The sequence below is a fragment of the Chionomys nivalis genome, chromosome 1 (assembly GCF_950005125.1).
Source record: "Chionomys nivalis chromosome 1, mChiNiv1.1, whole genome shotgun sequence".
Taxonomy (NCBI): domain Eukaryota; kingdom Metazoa; phylum Chordata; class Mammalia; order Rodentia; family Cricetidae; genus Chionomys; species Chionomys nivalis.
Window position 1 is genome coordinate 152244117 of NC_080086.1, and position 19904 is coordinate 152264020.

The 19904-nt window shown below is 45.5% G+C and overlaps 1 protein-coding gene across 1 annotated transcript in view; it reads right to left on the reverse strand.

Moving 5' to 3' along the window:
* Positions 1 to 2443, reverse strand: part of Paxip1 (PAX interacting protein 1) — a 48838-nt gene extending 46395 nt beyond the window's left edge. The window contains exon 1 of the mRNA XM_057782890.1: positions 2228 to 2443. Within this exon, the coding sequence (XP_057638873.1) occupies positions 2228 to 2308 (81 nt within the window). The 5' untranslated portion in view covers positions 2309 to 2443. The remainder of the gene's footprint in view (positions 1 to 2227) is intronic.
* Positions 2444 to 19904: the final 17461 nt, after the last annotated feature.

A 19904-nucleotide genomic window follows, 5' to 3' on the forward strand; every position in this document is an offset into this window, starting at 1 on the left:
TGAGTTCCACAGAACCTGTTCTCCGTCTCCAATCCAAAGGCTGGGCCTTGGCAGTTCACCACAGTCAGGAAACTTCTGGAGGCAGAGACCCACCAGGAGAATCCTGACTTGTGGGTGCCCATCAGGCAAAAAGCACACACTGAGGGAGGGGCCAGCAGGGAAGTTCAGATCACAATGAACAGTGTAGTCTTGTGTGCTATGTACCTTCTTTAAATCATGGAAGGCTATCACAAAGAAGAGGGTACCACCAGATCTTATAAAGGACATCAACATAGAAATACATGGGTTGGCCATGTACCCAGACAGACTTGTGAAGACACAACTGTGACAAATTCTCACATCTGTCAGAGGCAGGTCACTAAAGAAATGTCAGAAGCAACAGAAGGAAAACAGGATAGAATTAACCAGGCAGTAACTAAACAGCATGCAAGCATAACAGAAAAGCCAAGATGGAAATGCTGGCATCTTCCAGAGTGACTGATCGGAAGAAGAGAGAAAGGGCACTGCTGGGCTTCGGTGTGGGTGTGGGCACATGTGACACCTGGTGAGAGACCTCCAGTTAAACCGAGAGAGGACAAGAGAGGAGCCTGGCTCTCCAGAGATCATAACCAGCCGTAACAGATGGGAATCAAAGTTCTGAGAATCACTGAGGCAGCCACCTGGATGCCAAAAGCATCCAGGACACATGGAGCTAAGAGTAGCACCAGGGGGAGCAACCTGATGGGGAGTGCAGGCTGGAGTCAAGGAAGAGACGGAAGCAGCAGTGTCTGGGACAGTCTATCATTCAAGAACGGGAGCAATGGGTAAGTGTGTATCTGAAGCAAGGAAAATCGGCAGTCACCAGCCACAAGCCATCCTACCTGGAACCCAAGTGTCTTTACTTTCCCCCTGCCCCAACTTTGCTTTACATTCAGGAACATGCACACAGCAAGCCCTCCCCAGCCTTGTCCTTCCCAGGTGCCACTGCTTTCTTTTTGTGACAAATTTCCAGAAGCAAGTCTTACTCTGTTGTCCTTTCTCTGTATTAGCTCTTCAGCTCCCTGCGGTGAAAACCGTCCCATCAAACTGTGGGTTTCAGATACCAAAGACACCAAACCTTCTTCCCAAACTGTACATTATCAGTTCTGTCTCACAGAAGCCACCTCGTAACTCCGCCTAGTGACCATCAGGACACATGCCAAGTACATATAAATGCCTTCGATCCCTAGCACAGACATTCCACACTGGGAAAACAACTTGGCGTGCTCAGGATATGCTTAGTTAACTAACACTCAGCAGCTACAGCAGCTACACCTGTTCGCAGGATGCAGCATGCAGGACCGCTCTTCAGTGGCACACTGTGTACCAGGCCCAATGCCCGGCCTGTGCTGGAGTGCTCACCACCTGTGAGCGTCCTCAATCCGTGTCACAAGACTCAAGGAAGAGGTAGTGGGCTCTAAACCTTTTCGAAAACACACTATTTCAGATTACAAGGGCATGCCAGGGAGATTTTTTTTTAAACACTCAGATTTCACACATAGTTGGGCAAACAGCTCAGTTCAGTGTGTTCCTGGTTTCAAGTGACACTTGGTCCGAGTCCCTTGTAAGAGCCAAAGTCCCACAATGAAAAATAAGAAAGGGTGAAAAGAAAGGTGGTGGGAGTAGTGGGGTGATCAGTACTGGAAAAAGCCAGTTCCAAGCACTCATCCTGATCACTCTGGGCTCAGCCAGAAGTCTCTACAACCAAGACCCAACGGACCTGTTACTAGGATACAAGTACGAGCCTCTGGAAGGTCATGTTCAGTGGCTCTTAGACAATTCCTTCCTTAGGACCCTTCACGAGACACCGAAGGCGACACAACTACTTGCCCAGTTGAGGAAAGAAAATGTCTGGGACGCTGTCCTGAAGACACCACAACCACAGGCAGTGTCCTGGGGATGGACCCAAACCCACGGTTACTCGCACCAATCACTGTGACCGTGTGGGTAGGGTACCTTCCAAACCTACCGTACAATCCAACCTTAGGGAAAATCAGGGGCAGAAAGGGCAGGCCCCTCGGCAAGGGACGCTCTCAGCAGGGCCCCGCAGGATGCTCGGCCGGCGGCCGCGCCGGGTCGGTGCTCGCGAGGCCCCTCCCGCGGCCCTTCGCGGCCCGGCGTGCCCCGCGGCTCCGGCCTGGAGTCCTGTAGGGCGTGCGCGCGCCGAAACAGGGGATGGCACGACGGAGGGGCCCCGCGCGGGCGGTACCTGCGGGTCGATGTCGCCCACCGCGTAGTACTTGACCTCGCGGAACAGATCCTCCGGAACTTCGGGCGCCGGCTCCGACATGTTCGCGGCGGCGCGGCGGCGCCCGGCCCCGCGTCACCCGGCCCGCCGCGCCCAGCGCCCGCAGCGACGCCAACCGTTTGGCCGCACAGCCCGGCCCGCAGCCGCCGCCGCACTCCGACCGGCGCCCCCGCCCGCCCGAGGCCCGGAGCGCGGGAGCAGCGCGCGCCCTGAGGCACGTACCACCGCACCGGGCAGGCAGGGGAGCACGTGGCGCTGCCCACTCCCGTGCGCCGAACAACACCTCTTCCACGGCTGCCCCGGGTCCCAGGGCCAATATTGTGTATTATTTCGCACATCCCATGGCAACCCCGTGCCTGTCAAGTTCCGGAGACCGAGAAGAGAGGACATGGAAAGTCTGTATCCCCTACGTAGCCGCGGTGGACCAGTCACGGGGCGGGGCCTGGGCGGGGCTCCCGTCACCCCGCGCGGCCACCCGGCAGCGCATGCGCGAAGGGGCGGGGCCTCCTCGCGGAGGACGACTTGTCGAACTCCCCGAGCGGGACTCTGGTGTCGCTGCCACTCCTGCTGGGAAGCGCACGTTCAAGCTTAGGGCCAGGCGGACCCTGACTAATGGTCGGTTTCTTTCGTCCGCTCCTTTCGCTTCTGCTGCAATAGTCAGCCGGGAACAGAGCCTTGGCGAGGCGCTTAAGAGCCAGTAGAGACGGCGACATGGCTCAGCAGGCAAGCACCTGCCGCCGAGCTGAGTTCGATCCCCGGGACCCACGTGGCAGAAAGCGAGAACCGACTCCTGCAAGTTGTTCTCTGACCTCCACACGCACACAGTGGCACACACATACTAAATAAATGTAAATTGTTCTTAGTGTTGGAGTATTCCCGACATATATAGCCTGGTACCCACAGCGGCCAAAAGAGGGTTTTCAAATCCCCTGGAACTGGAGTTACCATGTGGGTACTGAAAACCAAACTTCTAGCCAAAAGGCTGCAAGAGCACCAAGTGTCCTTAACTGCTGAGCCATCCAGCTCTCAGGCAATTAGCTTTTAAAGGTAAACAGCAAAATCCATAATAATTATCTTCACGGATGTCTATATTGTGTTGTGCAGAGTTACAGGAAACAATGTCAATTTGAAACTTTTGTTGGGTTTTCACACGTCCTACCACTGCAGTGATACGGTTTATTAATCGAGCTTTTTGTTTTCTGTTACCTCCTTGCAGATTAAGTATTGATGTTCTTAGAATTTTCTCAAACGAATAAAAGGAGCCAGGCCATTTTGTTTGATAACCTTCAGAGAATAAGTTTCCTGCTTACTGCTCATACTATCTCAGTAAATTATATTTATATATATTATATATATATTATATATATAATTATATGTATATATATAATATTTATAGTATATTAATTACTCTCAAAAAGTTAAGTAAGCCAGGCGGTGGTGGCGCACGCCTTTAATCCCAGCACTCGGGAGGTAGAGGCAGGCCGATCTCTGTGAGTTCGAGGCCAGCCTGGTCTACAAAGGGAGTTCCAGGACAGGCTCCAAAACCACAGAGAAACCCTGTCTCGAAAAACCAAAAAAAAAAAAAAAAAAAAGTTAAGTAAACTGAGTTTAGTAAAATATGCAAGTGTGAAGGGCTGGAGAGACAGATGGCTCAGCAGTTAAGAACACTTGTTCTATCAGAGGACCCGACTTTGGTTCCTAGCGCTCACATGGCAGCTCACAACCACCTGGAACTCTAGTTCCACGAACTCCGGTGCCCTCTGGCCTCTGAGAACACTGCAAGCAGCGGGTGCACAGACATATAGGCAAAAAAATGAAAAGTGAAGGTGGTACTGGAAATAGTAGATCCCATCTACAGTGGGAAACCAAAGTAGGTTATTGGAATAGTATTTGCCAAGGCTGCTCTTCGGAAGTCAATAGTGTGTGTGTGTGTGTGTGTGTGTGTGTGTGTGTGTGTGTGTTTGTACATGTGTTTCTATGTTATGAATGGTATATGTGCATGGGAACTTCCAATTGTCTATATCTCCAGATCCAGGACATCTGAGGCCGTCTTCTGGCTTCTAAGATCACCAGGCATGCAGATGACACACATACAAATCTTGTAGGCAAACATAAAATAAAAACAAATCGCCTGGCGGTGGTGGCACAACCCTTTAATGCCAGCACTCGGGAGACAGAGGCAGGCAGATCTCTGAGTTCCAGGCCAGTCTGGTCTACAGAGTGAGTTCCAAAACAGCCAGGGTACACAGAGAAACCCTGTCTTGAAAAATAAAAACATAAAATAAAAATCTTTAACGGATTAAAAAGACACTTGGATATTGTACACAGTGGTTTCATTGTGTTCAGTTTGGTTGGCTGTGCACCCCTTAAAGTTAAGTATTATCAAATTCAGTTTAGATTTATAGACTACAGCTAGCTTCTTAGTGCATCATGACTCCATTTGGGGATGAAAAAAGAATTGACATCAGTAGGTTTCCAAATATGCAAGTGTTAGGTATTGGATCCCCCAGTCGGTGGATTTCTCTACCGCCGCCAATACAATATGTCAAATCAAAGCAAATTAGTAAATCCAGATTTAGTGAACAGGGCAATGCAAAACAGAGCACACACACCCATGGCTTCCAAGAAGGCAGGAAAGAACGGGAGAAACATACGTGACAGATCAATGGGCCAGGTCTTAAATAGTGAGTAGGTGTGGTCCCAGGCATCTCCGGGGAGGAACCACCCATGGTGGGCTTTCTGGAATCCCCCCCACCCCCCCATCCCCCGCCGCCAAGCTGGAGATTACAAACAGCAAGGATCAAAAATAATTCAAAACCAAATATGTGATAAATCCGAGGTGTTTCTGGCCCTCTACCATGCGGCTTCACTGCAGTCTTGGTCCTGAATACCCACACATGTCAGATACACATGCACGTGTGGTGGTCGTCTCGTGCAGTGCCAGCAATTGCTTCCCAGGACACCTCTCTTCAGCTTCTGGACTGGTGTCCACTATGAATGCCAATGTTTGTACCTGTACACACACAGTTTTCTGCTTGTACAGAAACAATAGTTTAATTACGGGAAACAAAGATTTCTTTTCCTAAGTAATACACACTTGTCAATCAAAACCAGCAGCCAAACTCCTTCTCTTGTACACCATAAAAAGGAAGCATCAAACAGTATTTGGGACCACTAAGTAGTCTTATGTTATCGTCTGTCAATTTTGTTTTAAAGATGGGGGCGGGGGGCAGGGGTGGCGGAGGCGAGCCACACATATTCTGATGCTGGACAGATGACTAGCAGAGAGTGTCGGAAGCCCTGGAACTCGAGTTGGAGGAGGTGGGTATGTAGATGCTAAAAAGCAAACCCAAATCCTCTGCAAGAGCAGCGAGCTCTCCTAAATCCTCGGCCACTTCTCCAGCCCCCACCACACTCCATCACTCCTGAAAGCGTATTTCTTTCTGACCTGCTTTGCTTTGGAATAAAAAGCTTCCTTACTGCTTTGCAAATCCGTGTGTGTTTCCTTCAATTCCTTCAATAAGGTACAAAGAACACAGAAATACATTTTCAGAGACTGACCATCAGTAAAACCTTGAGTGGGAAGAGGACAAAGCATTTGTTCCAGCCACCCTGCCTCCAGGGTCTATCCATTCACCCCAGGCTTCTTTCCTACCCATCTCCAGCCCCAACTGGGCCCATTCATTGCTCTACAGATGATCCTGACTTCAGCACGCTGCTTCTGATTATGTCTTCCACAAGATCTGCATAGCCGGGCAGTGGTGGTGCACGCCTTTAATCCCAGCATTCGGGAGGCAGAGGCAGGCGGATCTCTGTGAGTTCAAGGAACCAAAAGCTACGGAGAAACCCTGTCTCGAAAATAAAAAAGAAAAAAAAAACAAAAACAAAATATATCTGCATCAAGAAGCCAACAAATGCTGGGCGGTGGTGGCGCATGCCTTTAATCCCAGCACTTGGAAGGCAGAGGCAGGCGGATCTCTGTAAGTTCGAGACCAGCCTGGTCTACAAGAGCTAGTTCCAGGACAGGCTCCAAAACCACAGAGAAACCCTGTCTCGAAAAACCAAAAAAAAAACAAAACAAACAAGAAGCCAACAGATGATGTACATCAGTGAGCCTTACCTTGGTGAGATGAATCAAGTGCAGCAGGGACCCACAGATGAGTTTCCTGTGTGCCAGAGCTGGGGAGGCTTGGAGATGGGGGGAGGCTCTTTTCCTTTTATAAAGAGGCAAAGCTGAAGTTTATAAAGGTTTTAAGCAGGGAATGGCAGTGCTTGTCTGTAATCTCAGGACACAGAAGCTGGAGGTAGAAGGATTGAAGTTATATAGGGCCAGCTTTGGGCAACATGAGACCCTGTCTAAAGAAGAAACACTGACTAAGGGAGACACGTAAGGAAAAGAAGGTAGGACATGGGTACAAGTGTCTCGAAAAAGATTGTCAGACAGGGCCAGGTATGGTGATGCACACCTTTAGTTAGGCTGGCACTAGGCACTTGAGAGGCAGAGGCAGGCAGATCTCTGTGAATTTCAGCTCAGCCTGGTTTACATAGCAAATTACAGGACAGCTTGGACTATACAGTGAAATCCTGTGTGAAAAACAAAAAAGCTTGACTGAGTTGCAGAGATTTACAGCCTTAGCCAAGGTCAAAGCAATCCTTATTCCTCTAGATCAGAGGGAAGTTGACAGGGTATATTTTGATTATAGACATGGCTAGTCTTAGTGAGATTTCCTTTTTTAATTTTATGTATTTATAATGTATAAATTCATGTTCGGTGTGTGGGAGCATGTGGTCCTTTTCTATTGCTGTGATAAGACACCATAACTAAGAAGACTCTATAGAAGGGAGAGTTTGTTTCGGTTTACAGTTCTGAAGAGAGTCTGTAATGGCAGGGGAGCTATGGCAGCGGGTAGCAGGCACAGGAAGCTAAGAGACCACATCTCCAAACGCAAGCCAAAGCGGAGAGAGGGAAGTGGAAGGAGGCTATGAACTCTCAAAGCCTGACAGAGTGACATACTTTCTCTAGTAAGGCTCCACCTCTTAAAGGTTCCATAGCCTCCCTAAATAGACTCATTAAAATTCAAATATGTGAACCTGTGGGGGCCAACTCTCATTCAGACACCGCAGCACACACACTACAGTGTGTGTGCGTGTAGAGGTCAGAGGGCAAGTTTGTGGAATTAGGTCTCTCCTTCCACATTTATACATAAGTTCCAAGGATCAAACATAAGTGGTCAGGTTTGTGCAGGAAGCATCTTCATCCTCTGAGCCATCTAGCTGACTTTTGTGAGAATTCTTGGTTCTTAACCAGCAGGGGTAAAGGGGTTCTTTGCCTGTCATGCCTCAGTTTCCCCCTCTAAGACTTTGATCACTCACTCTTAGATGCTATAATGGCTTAAGTTCTCTTTCCTATGAGTTCTTTGTGTCGAATAGGGACATAAGGCCTACCTTTCCAGATTAAGAGTCTCTACCTGCCTTATCTAGTCAGGAGAGGAAAGGATCAAGCTTGGAGACAGGAGGATCCTCATTTGGCAGCATTCTGGATGGAAAGACGGCATAAACAGACAGCAAACCACATAAACAGAAAAGTATGGATAAGATTATACTCAAATATGAACACTAAAATTGGGGCTTTTTGCCCATCATGAGGTGGAAAAGGATGCTGGTGAATCATTAGAACTGAAGGCAGTCTGATGCCAGTCAGAGGACTGCCACAGAGCCCCGGCTGAAGGGAACGCGGACAAAACACACTTTAATAATGACACTCACAAGCCGGGCGGTGGTGGCACATGCCTTTAATCCCAGCACTCGGGAGGCAGGGGCAGGCGGATCTCTGTGAGTTCGAGGCCAGCCTGGTCTAGAAGAGCTAGTTCCAGGACAGGAACCAAAAGCTACGGAGAAACCCTGTCTCGAAAATCAAAAAAAGAAAAAAAAAAAAAAAAAGACACTCACTTTGCCACTGTCAAAATATCAAAGGCCATTCCCTTCCCGAGGAGGGAAGTTGCTGTAGTGGGAGCGGCCCGGCTGCGTCACGGCACCCGGCTGGCTTTACCGAAATAATTACATGGAAACTGTATTCTTTTAAACCCTGCCTGGCCCATTAGCTCCAGCCTCTTATTGGCTAGCTCTTACATATTGATCTAACCCATTTCTAATAATCTGTGTAGCACCACGAGGTGGCTTAACAGGAAAGATCTTAACCTGCGTCTGTCTGGAGTGGGAGAATCATGGTGACTCACTGACTCGGCTTCTTTCTCCCAGCATTCTGTTCAGTCTACTCCGCCCACCTAAGGGTTGGCCTATCAAATGGGCCAAGGCAGTTTCTTTATTAATTAACCAATGAAAGCAACAGATTAGAAAGAAATCACTCCCACATCAGGCAGTCTCCATTATCTTTACTTATTTATTTATCTATTTATTTATAAAGCAAGCACGCAGATATTTTGTTTGTTTGTTTATACAGAAATTCCATGTAGCCCAGGCTGACCTCAAACTTCCTACTTAGCTAAGCTTGATCTTCAACTTCTGATCCTCCTGCCCCTACCAGGGCTGAGATCATGGGTATGTCCTACAAAGCCTAGGTTAGGTGTGCTGGTGATTGAACCCAGGGCTCTGTGCTTGCTAAACAAGTACTCTATCAGCTGAACCATATTCTCAGCCCCCGACTTTATTATCTTAGCTTCTGAGTTTAAGAGTGAGAACCCATAAATGAGTGAGATGAAACATACCTGTTGTGGAATATTAATTTAAGATGTGTTACCAGGAGGTGGTGGCACATGCCTTTAATCCCAGCATTTGGGAGGCAGAGGCAGGAGGCTCCCTGTGAGTTCGAGCCCAGCCTGGTCTACAAGAGCTAGTTCCCGGACAGGCTCCAAAGCTACAGAGAAACCAGGTCTCGTAAAACCAAAAAAGAAAGGAAGCAAGGAGCCGGGCGGTGATGGCGCACGCCTTTAATCCCAGCACTCGGGAGGCAGAGGCAGGCGGATCTCTGTGAGTTCGAGACCAGCCTGGTCTACAAAGGGAGTTCCAGGACAGGCTCCAAAGCTACAGAGAAACCAGGTCTCGAAAAACCAAAGGAAGGAAGGGAAAAAAAAGCTGGCTAGAAACAAGCTAATCCTGGGCATTCATAAGTAATAATAAGTCTCTGTGTGTACAAAATGTAGTTTTTTGTTTTTAACTCTTTGTTCTTTGGTTCTTTGGAGGCCCCACCACCCAGCTCCCCAAATATATACACGGAGACGTTTTCTTACTTATGAATGCCCAGTCTTAACTTGGTTTATTTCTAGCAAGCTTTTCTAACTTAAATTATCCTGTCTACCTTTTCCCTCTGGGCTTTTACCTTTTTCTATTTCTGTATCTCTTTCTTTACTTCTTACTGTGACTTGCTGTGAAAGTGGGTTGCTACCCCCTGGAGTCCTCCTCTGCTTTTCTGCTTTTCCATCTTTTCTCCCCAAATTCCTCCTCCTATTTATTCTCTCTGCCTGCCAGCCCCACCTATCCTTTGTCCTGCCTTGTTATTGGCCATTCAGCTCTTTATTAGACCAATTGGAAGTTTTAGACAGACACAGTAACACAGCTTCACAGAGTTAAACACATTCCATGTTCTAATGTGGTCTCAGCTTGGGGTGGAAACATGAAGTAGGCAGCACAGGCAACTGGGGAAAGCTGCCATTGGCCTCAGATGTTATCTGATGGTGTTCTTAGCCTTCGGTTGGTGGGAGGTGATTTGTCTAAGGGCCAGGTATGGAGGAGGATATTAAAGGGGCTATCAACTGGTCCAGGGTACTAGGCTCTGGGTTTGTGCATTCCAACTCAGCAATCACTGACCCTTCTAATCAGCCTGCGGGAGTGGGGCGGAGGATCGGCTCTTCCCAGGACTTTTGGTCACACCTCCAACTGCAGCCTCTGGTCTGATATTCCCAAGGCAAATCAATTTCCTTCACCTAGACAAGGGAGTAAAGATCTTATCTTTTCCACTATCACAGAAAGATGACTAGAAAGAGGCCCAGAGAATTCTGACTGACTTGCCCTCAGCCACAGGGGCCAGCACAGTTTGAGTTAAACTTTTCTTTTTGGATGTATTTGGATGTATCTCATTCTTTTGAGAAATCTAAGACAAAGAAAGGTTGTTTTTTTTTTTTAATTCCATAAATAATGGAAGTATAAGTGAGACAAATGCTTGAAAAATATTTTTATGATAGGAAATCTCTCTGGGCTGAGAGGAGTCCACTGTGTCATTGCAGCTGACAGAGACGCCTCTCTCAAAATCGGTTGAGAGGAGAGAGAGAGACAATTGCCAGGTCGAAACTCAAAACTTCCTGATTCTAATGTCTGGTGTCAATTTTAATTTTCTGATTTAATTAGTTTCCTAATTAGAAGGGTTAAATTAATTAACCTCATTATTTACTATATATTTAATGATTTCGCCTCTGGAGGGATTTACTTCATTTTCAATAATTGGAAAGCTCATGACAAGAGGGAATATTGGCATATCTTATACTTATTATTTTAGGATGAGCATCCGGCCTAGGACAGAAGGAAGGGAATTTCAGGTGAGGGATCAGATGCAGCCAAAAAGATGGCTTCCCACTTGTTTGGAAACAAGACATCTATAAAACTTGAACTGAGGCTCAATTGTTACTATCAGTTCAGAGTTCAACAGAGCACATCAGTTAGAGCCAAAGAAACCTCATACCATAGAATCCTCTATTACAAGAATCAGCTCTCAGCCAGGCTTGATGGCATATACCTTTAGTCCCAGTTTGTAGACATATGAGTTCGAGGCCAGCCCGGTCTACTTAGCAAGTCCCAGGCCAGCCAGGTTTACACAATGAGACCCTGTCATCTCTTGCCACTCTCTGTCACTCACCCTGCCACAGTGCCTCTCTCTTGTTTCTGCACATTACAAATGCTCTCTTCCCATCAGACTGCAACCCTGGACTTTCTCCAGCCACACCCAGAAATGCCTCAGGCCTGGCTTGGTTCCCTCTGAAAGGAGCTAGCTTTGCCTCCTCTTCTCATTCAAATGTCCCTGTTTGATGACACCTCAGATGTTGACCCCTCTTCTCTGCACACGTGGGGATGTGAACAGATGATACATTGGCACCCACAGCATGGATCAAGGATGACTCGCCCAGCCCAGTCATGTCAGCTACTAGGATGGCTAGTGTGGTGTGTGGTACCTGATATCTGGGGAAGGGGCGGGGGGCACAGATATATAAAGAGCTGATGAGTGCATTTTGAAGAAAGCAGTAACTCTCCTGGGCGCTTTTTCTGTCAGTTTTAAAGCAGCATGGAAGATAATCATTTTTTAAAAAGTTTAAAACAGCCGGGTGGTGGTGGCACACGCCTTTAATCCCAGCACTCGGGAGGCAGAGGCAGGCGGATCTCTGTGAGTTCGAGACCAGCCTGGTCTACAAGAGCTAGTTCCAGGACAGGCTCCAAAACCACAGAGAAACCCTGTCTCGAAAAACCAAAAAAAAAAAAAAAAAAAAAAAAAAAAAAAGTTTAAAACGTAACTCTTTTATGAAGCTGCTTTGCTATTGACTATTGAATTTTTACTTTTTAAAAGAGATTAATTTTGGTGTGTGTGTGTGTGTGTGTGCTTTCACATAGTGAGCTATTTTGCCAGCTGCATTTCAATTCAATTTATTTATTTTTATTTATTTAGTTTTTGGGGACTTTTTTGATTTGTTTGGTTTTTTCCCTCCCTCCCTCTCTCTTTCTCCCTTTCTCTCTCTCTTTCTCCCTTTCTTTCTTTCTTTCTTTCTTTCTTTCTTTCTTTCTTTCTTTCTTTCTTTCTTTCTTTCTTTCTTTCTTTCTTTCTTTCTTCCCGAGATAGGGAGACAGGATTTCTCTGTGTGACCCTGGCTGTCCTGGAACTCACTCTGTAGACCAGGCTGGCCTCAAACTCACAAAGGTTCTCCTGCCTCTGCCTCCCGAGTGCTGGGATTAAAGATGTGTGTTACACCCAAACTGCAATTCAATTTTAAGATTTATTTTGTTTTTTTAAATTTATGTTTATGGGCAGGGCGTACACCTTTGTGTGGAGTTGTTGGAGGCCAGAAAAGGGCATCAGCTAGAGTTAGAAATGGTTGTGAACTTATCAGTGTGGGAGCTGGGAACCTAACCCATGTCTTCTGAAAAAGCATCAAGAACTATTAACTGCCAAGCCATCTATCTCTCCAGCTCCTTACTTTTAATTTGTAGACTTGAAAATAAGGAGACAGGTTAGGGTTCCTTTGGAATCCCTCCCCTCGCCCCCCTTTCCCCGTCAAGATCCAGAAGTCACAGGTGGTGACTTTTAAAATCTGCGTGACAGGGGACAACAATCCTAGACGCTAAGAGCGTTAGCCGAACTAGGCTTCAGCCCAATACAATTTTATCTACGGTAACAGGCAGTGGGCCAAATTTGGCCTGGGGCACTGGTTGCCTCCTCTGGGGTTGAGGCTTCCAAGGTCACAAAACTTGCAAGGAAAATAAACAAAGACAACCCCCAACAGGTGTTCCCCACCCTAGCAGCCTCGGCCCCCGCCCGAGTACAGTGCCTTCCGCTTCTGTGACAATCTCTGGATTCGTGAGGTCTGTTGAAATGCTTGACCACCAGGAAGACGAGGGAATTTAACTAATTAATTAGTCAAGACTTTGAAACCCACAGAGAAAAGGACCTCATATTAAGTGCAAACTATCATCCTAACTAATATATTTGTGGCACTTTCATTAAATTTTCTCTCAGATCATGAGGAATATGTATCTCCTGGCTGCCAAGAGTTTCGTCGGAGCGTAATTATGAAGCCTCCCCAAATAGCCCAGTTTCACTTTGTGATCCTCAGTGGGGGATGGTGCCAGCTGCCCAGGCTTGATGGAGCTGTTTAATTTGAGACTTATTAGTTCAGCGCAGGTGAAAATGAGTAGCCTTAGTGAAATTTCTTCGCCAAGTAGAATATATGACCGCCTGTGGCGAGGCAAGCTCACGTACAAGGAGTAGTTATTCTATGAAAAGCGATAAGACCATACCGCAATAAACACAGACATCCTGACAACATGTGTCACAACACTAAAGACAACCATTTAGTTACAAAACAGGGGATTATAACATTTGGTAAACAGGGGCTGGAGAGATGGCTCAGCGGTTAAGAGCATTGCCTGCTCTTCCAAAGGTCCTGAGTTCAATTCCCAGCAACCACATGGTGGCTCACAACCATCTGTAATGGGGTCTGGTGCCCTCTTCTGGCCTGTAGGCATACACGCAGAAAGAATATTGTATACATAATAAATAAATAAATATTTAAAAAAAAAACATTTGGTAAACAGATTTTACTTTGTTTTTTTTTTCTCTTTTACATTTTCCTTTTTATTGAAAATAGAATTTTTTTTCTCACATAATATATCCTGATTATAGTTTCCCCTCCTTCTACTCTTCCCAGGTCCTCTTCATTTCCCCTCCCATCTGGATCCACTCCCTTTCTGTCTCTCAGCAGAAAAAAAAAATAAAAAAAAATAAAAAAATAAAAAAACAAAAAAACAAGGCTTCTAAGGATAATAATAAAACCAAATAAAGCATCGTATAAGCAGGTAAAACAAAAACTAGCACACCAGAGTTGGACAAGGCAAAGAGAAGAAAAAGAGCCCAAGAAAGGCAGAAGAATCAGAGATTCACTCATTTGCACACTCAGCAATCTCATAAAGAAACCTAAACTGGAAGCCTATATATACAATACATATATTCAGAGACCCAGGCCTGCTGCCTCAGTCTCTGGGAGTTCCTAATGAGCTTGGGTCATGCTGAAATAGAGGGCTTTGCTTTCTTAGTGCCCCCATTCTCTCTGGATCTTATACTCTTTCCACCTCCTCTTCCAAGGGCTCTCCGAGCCCTGAGGGGAGGGATTTGGTGGAAGCGGCCTGAAGAGTTCCCATTTAGGGTTGTGTTCCAAGGTCTCTGTCTGTGGGTCTCTGTATTTGTTCCCATCTGCTGCAGAAGGAAACATCTCTGATGATGGCTGAGAAAGGCACCGATCTAAGAGTATAGCAGAATGTCATTAGGAATCATTTTATTGCTATGTGTTTTTGAAGCAATAGATTTTGATTTTATGCTACATACCTGGGCTATTTAGTATGTCTGGATCTTGGTCTTTCAAGCAATGTAGGCTATGTGTTCCATCTCATGGAGTGGGTATTAAGTCAAATCAGATATTGGTTGGCAGCTCCCACAAGCTTTGTGCCACCATTGCCCTAGTGTATCTCGTAGGCAGGACACCATTGTAAATCAAAGGGTTTGGGGATGGCTTGGTGTTTATGCTTTTCTTTTGGAAGAGTGCATAGTATCTCATGGTATCCCTTTGGCCAACAACTCAATTAGCTGTAACCTAATCCTGGTATTGGAAGCTTCATTTGGTAAAGAGATGGCCAGCTGGAACTCTGTCTCCCCCATAATTTGGTGATTTCATTTAGATCACCTTTATTTATGTTCATCTTATTTTAGGAGGCTTCAACTGTATTAGGTTTTCATACTACCCCTTAAATGACCCTTAATTTTAGCTGTCTCTCCCTGTATTCCCTCTTATGGCCTTCCCTCTTCCCCCTCCCGTTCCCCACTCAATCCTCCATTCCAGCTCTGACCCCCCATCCATCCATAATCATATATTCTATTTCTTTTCTTTTCTTTTCTCTCTTTTTTTTTTTTTTTTTTTGGTTTTTCGAGACAGGGTTTCTCTGTAGCTTTGGAGCCTGGCCTGGAACTAGCTCTTGTAGACCAGGCTGGCCTCGAACTCCCAGAGATCCGCCTGCCTCTGCCTCCCGAGTGCTGGGATTAAAGGCGTGCGCCACCACTGCCCAGCCATATATTCTATTTCTCTTTCTGCTTTTTCTTTCTTTTTTTTTTCTTTTTGGTTTTATGAGACATAGTTTCACTGTGTAGCTCTGACTGTGCTGGAAATTATGTCGTAGACCAGGCTGGCCTTGAACTCACAGAGATCTGCCTGCCTCTGCCTCCTGAGAGCTGGGATTAAATGTGTGCGCCACCATTACCTCACTTCTTTATCCATTCTTATATCCAGGGACCTCTAGGCTGTTTCCAATTTCTGCCTGTTATTAATAGAGCAGCAGGTAACATGGTTGAACAAGTGTCTCTGTGGCAGGATGAAGTGTCTTTTGGGTCTATGCCCAAGAGCATTTTAGCTGGATCTTGATGTCGATTGATTCCCATCTTCCTGAGGAACTGTCATACTGTTCCTCTTACTCAACATCATCACCAACATGAGTTGTGACTTGTTTGGTGATCTTAGCCGTTCTGACAGGTGTAAGATGAAATCTCCAAGTGGTTTTGATTTGCATTTCCCTGATGACTAAGGATGTTGAACATTTCTTTAAGTGTTTCTTGGCCATTTGAGTTTCCTCTTGAGAATTCTCTGTTTCCATCAGTGCCCCGTATTTTAATTGGGTTATTTGTTTACTTGATAGCTAGCTTTCACTTCGCATTTAGTTTCTTATATATTTTAGATGTTAGCCCTCTGTCGGATGTGTGGTTGGTAACAATCTTCCCATTCTGTGCCAACCGGTGGTGGCACACACTTTACTCCCAGGGCTCGGGAGGCAGAGGCAGGTGGATCTCTGAGTTCTAGGCCAGCCTGGTCTACAGAGTGAGTTCCAGGACAGCCACGGCTACACAGAAAAACCTTGTCTTGAAAAACCAAAAAGAAATTTTTCCCCATACTGTAGTCTGCCACTTTGTCTGAATGATGGTGTCCTTTGTTGTGCAGAAGTGTTTCCGTTTCGTGGGGTTCTATTTGTTAACCATTGCGCTTAGTGTCTGAGCTAATGGTGTTCTTTGTTGGTCTTTGTGTTTTGGGAAGGGTAAAAGGGTAACTCATAGAACAATTGGGCAATGTTTCTTCTGTTTTTACTTTGTGGAATAATTTGAGGAGTGTTGGTATTAACTCTTTTTTGAAAGTCTGATAGAATTCGGTGATAAAACCCCTCTTAATGACTGCTTCTATTTTACTAAGGATTTATATAGGTCTGTTTCAATTGCTTATCTGATCTTGATCTAACTTTGGTAAGTGGTATATATTGAGAAAATTATCCATTTCTTTTAGATTTTTAGTTGGTGGAGTCCAAGGTTTTAATTTTTTGTTTTGTTTTTTGTTTTCCAGACAGGGTTTCTCTGTCTAACAGCTCTGGCTGTCCTGAAACTCATTTTGTAAAACAGGCTGGTCTCAAACTCACAAAGATCTGCCTGTTTCTGCCTCCTGAATGCTGGGATTTAAGGCATGTGCCACCATGGCTGGGCTGAGTACTAGGTTTTAAATTATGTCCTCATGAGTCTCTGGATTTCATTGGTGTCTGTTGCTATGTCCCCTTTTTTCATTTCTAATTTTGTTAATTTGGGTATTCTCTCCCTACCTTCTAGTTAATTTGGATAAGGTTTTGTAAACTTTATTGATTTTCTCAAAGAACCAACTTTTTGTTTAATTGATTATTTGTTTCTATTTTATTTATTTTAGCACTGATTTTATTTATTTTTCTTGCTGTCTACGACTTGTGTGTGTGATTTCTTCCTTTTGTTCTAGATTTTTTACGTTACTGCTAAGTTGCTAGTTTGAGATTGCTCCAATTTCTGTCTGTAGGCACTTAGTGCTATTGGGACTGGAGGGTCACCTGGGAGTGTTTTGCCCAAATAAACCTGGCCCTTTACTTTTTAGCTCTACTTGATCTGGATTACTGTGTTGGTGGAGAAACCTATTACTGGGCTACAGAAACCTATCAAGTGCTATGATCTTTCCTTTTCGCACCGCTTTTCATCATATGCTGATTTTCATTTAATTCTAGAAAGTTTTTATTTCTTAATTCCTGTCTTGAACCATTTTCATTCAGTAGCGAGTTGTTCAGTTTCTGCGGGTTTGTAAGCTTGTTATTCTTTCTCTTGTTGGTGACAGTGAGCTTTAATTCATGGCGGTCAGCTAGGAAGCAGGATATTATTTCTATTTTCTTGTATCTGTTGGAGACTTGCTTTGTCTCTGGGTATGCAGTCAATTTAGGAGAACGTTCCATGAGGTGCTGAGAAGGTATATTCTTTTGTGTTTGGGTGAAATGTTCTGAAAATATCTGTTAGGTCCATTTGGTTTATAACATCAGTTAGCTCCAGTGTCTCTGTTTAGTGTTTGTCCGGATGACCTGTCTATTGGTGAGAGTGGTTATTGAAGCCTCCCACTATTAGTAGGTGAGGGTCACCTACTGTGATTTAAGCTGTAGTAGTGTTTCTTTTACCGATTTGGGTGCCCTTGGGGTTGGGGCATAGATGTTAAGAATCGAATTTTTTCCTTTGATGAGTTTGTAGTGCCCTTCCCTGTTTTTTTGATTAGTTTTGGTTTGAAGTCTCTTTTGCCAGATATTAATATGGCTACACCAGCTTGCTTCTTATATCCATTTGCTTGGAATATCTTTTTCTATCCTGTCACCCCAAGGTGATGCTTATCCTTGATGTTAAGATGTGTTTCTTGGATGCAGCAGAAGGAAGGGTCTTGTTTTTCTCCGTGTATTTTTTCTGGGGAACTGAGCCACTTAAGATGGGAATGGACTGGGAGTAGGGGGAGAGGGTTCACAGGAGGGAGGAAAGTAGGGTGTTCCACCAGGCTTAGTGCCCTGGGAACAAGGGCAGAGCGTGGGGTGGGGGTGGGGCTTACAGAAGGCCTGCCACAGAGGTGGGGGGATGAGACTGGGGGGTTGGACTTACAGACGTTGGCCAATGGGTTAAGTTCTGCAGTTAGCCTACCTGATTCCCTCCTCGGAGTCTTTTGTTTGTTTGTTAGCTGAGAATGACCTTGAACTTCTGATCCTCCTTCTTCTACCTCTTAGTGCTGAGATTACAGTCACACACCACCATACCTATTTTGTTTTTCGGTACCTGAAATAAACCCAGATTTCCTTCCTAAATGCTATGCATCCACTCCACCTACTGGGCTCCTTTCCCAGCCAACCCTTCATCATTTTTTTTTCCTTCTGAGATAGACAGATGGCTTAAGTGTTTAGAGCACAGACAGCTCTTTCAGAGGACCTGAGTTCAGTTCCCAACCTCCACATCAGGTAGCTCACAACCACCTGAAACCCCAGTCCTGAGGGCTCCAGCTCCTCTGGTCTCTGTGAGTGACCTCATCCCTGTGAACATTTCTCTACACAGATATGCACACAAACATAAATCAAGATTTTAAAAAAAAATCCTCCTTTAAGAATTGAGAATATTGGCCGGGCGGTGGTGGCGCACGCCTTTAATCCCAGCACTCGGGAGGCAGAGGCAGGCGGATCTCTGGGAGTTCGAGGCCAGCCTGGTCTACAAGAGCTAGTTCCAGGACAGGCTCCAAAGCTACAGAGAAACCCTGTCTCAAAAAAAAAAAAAAAAGAATTGAGAATATTTTATTTTTGAACATTTCTTACTTGCATATAATGTATCTTGATCATACCTATCCCCAAGTCCCAGCTCTCACTCCCCTGAACCTTCCCACCATATCCCTCTCCTCTTCAGATCCTCTTCTGTTTTTATGATCCACTGAGTTCAACTGTGCTGCCCACATTTGAATGCCAGAGTAGAGGCAACCAGAGGCCACACTCCCCACAAAATGACTCCCTTTGTCCTCCTGCAGTTATTAGCTAGCAATAGCTAGCTTTTTAGCTAGAGGTGGGGGCTTCATGAGACCCTACCCTGCCCATACTGAAATGTTGCTGGCTTGATTTTGTTTAGGTCTGTGCAGGTAACCACAGCTACTATGAGCTCATGCGTGCAAAGGGCATGTCCTATTCAGAAGACACAATTTCTCCACATTTCCCCCCATCCTCTGGCTCTTTTTTTTTTTTTTTTTTTTTTTTTTTGGTTTTGGTTTTTTGAGACAGGGTTTCTCTGTAGCTTTGGTGCCTGTCCTGGAACTAGCTCTTGTAGACCAGGCTGGCCTCAAACTCCCAGAGATCCGCCTGCCTCTGCCTCCCGAGTGCTGGGATTAAAGGCCTGCGCCACCACCGCCCGGCTATCCTCTGGCTCTTATATTCTTTTTAACTTCCTCTTCCATAATAAGGGGGCAGGTAATAAATGTCATGTTTAGATCTGAGCATATATAGCAGTAAGAATATCTTTAAAGGTTAGGCATGGTAGTTCATGCTTTTAATCGCTTGGGAGGTACAGTCAGACAGATAGATCTCTGTGAGGCCAGCCTGGTCTATACAGGGAGTTCCAGGCTAACCAGGGCTACATAGTGAGACCCTGCCTCAAACAAACAAGAATATTTTTAAAAAGTGGCGGTTGTAGAGTGGCTCAGGGGTTAAGAACAGAGAATCCCAGTTTGGTCCTCAGTACCAAGTCAAGTGGCTAACAAACATCTGTAATTCCAACTCCAGAGGATCTGATGCTCTCTTCTGACCTCCGAGGGTACCTGCTCTCACATGTACATACCCCCACACAGACACACACATATACGTAATTAAAAGTAAAATAAGAATTTTAAAAGTTCAACATCACTAATGAGACTGAACGTTCTGAGAAAGAAGCTGTGCCTTCCAACTGAAAGCCTCTGTAAGACTGATGGACTGATTAGAATTTCAATAACTGTGGAGCGTTTAGAATGTTGAAGATCCAGAACAAAAGTATAACTGATCTTCG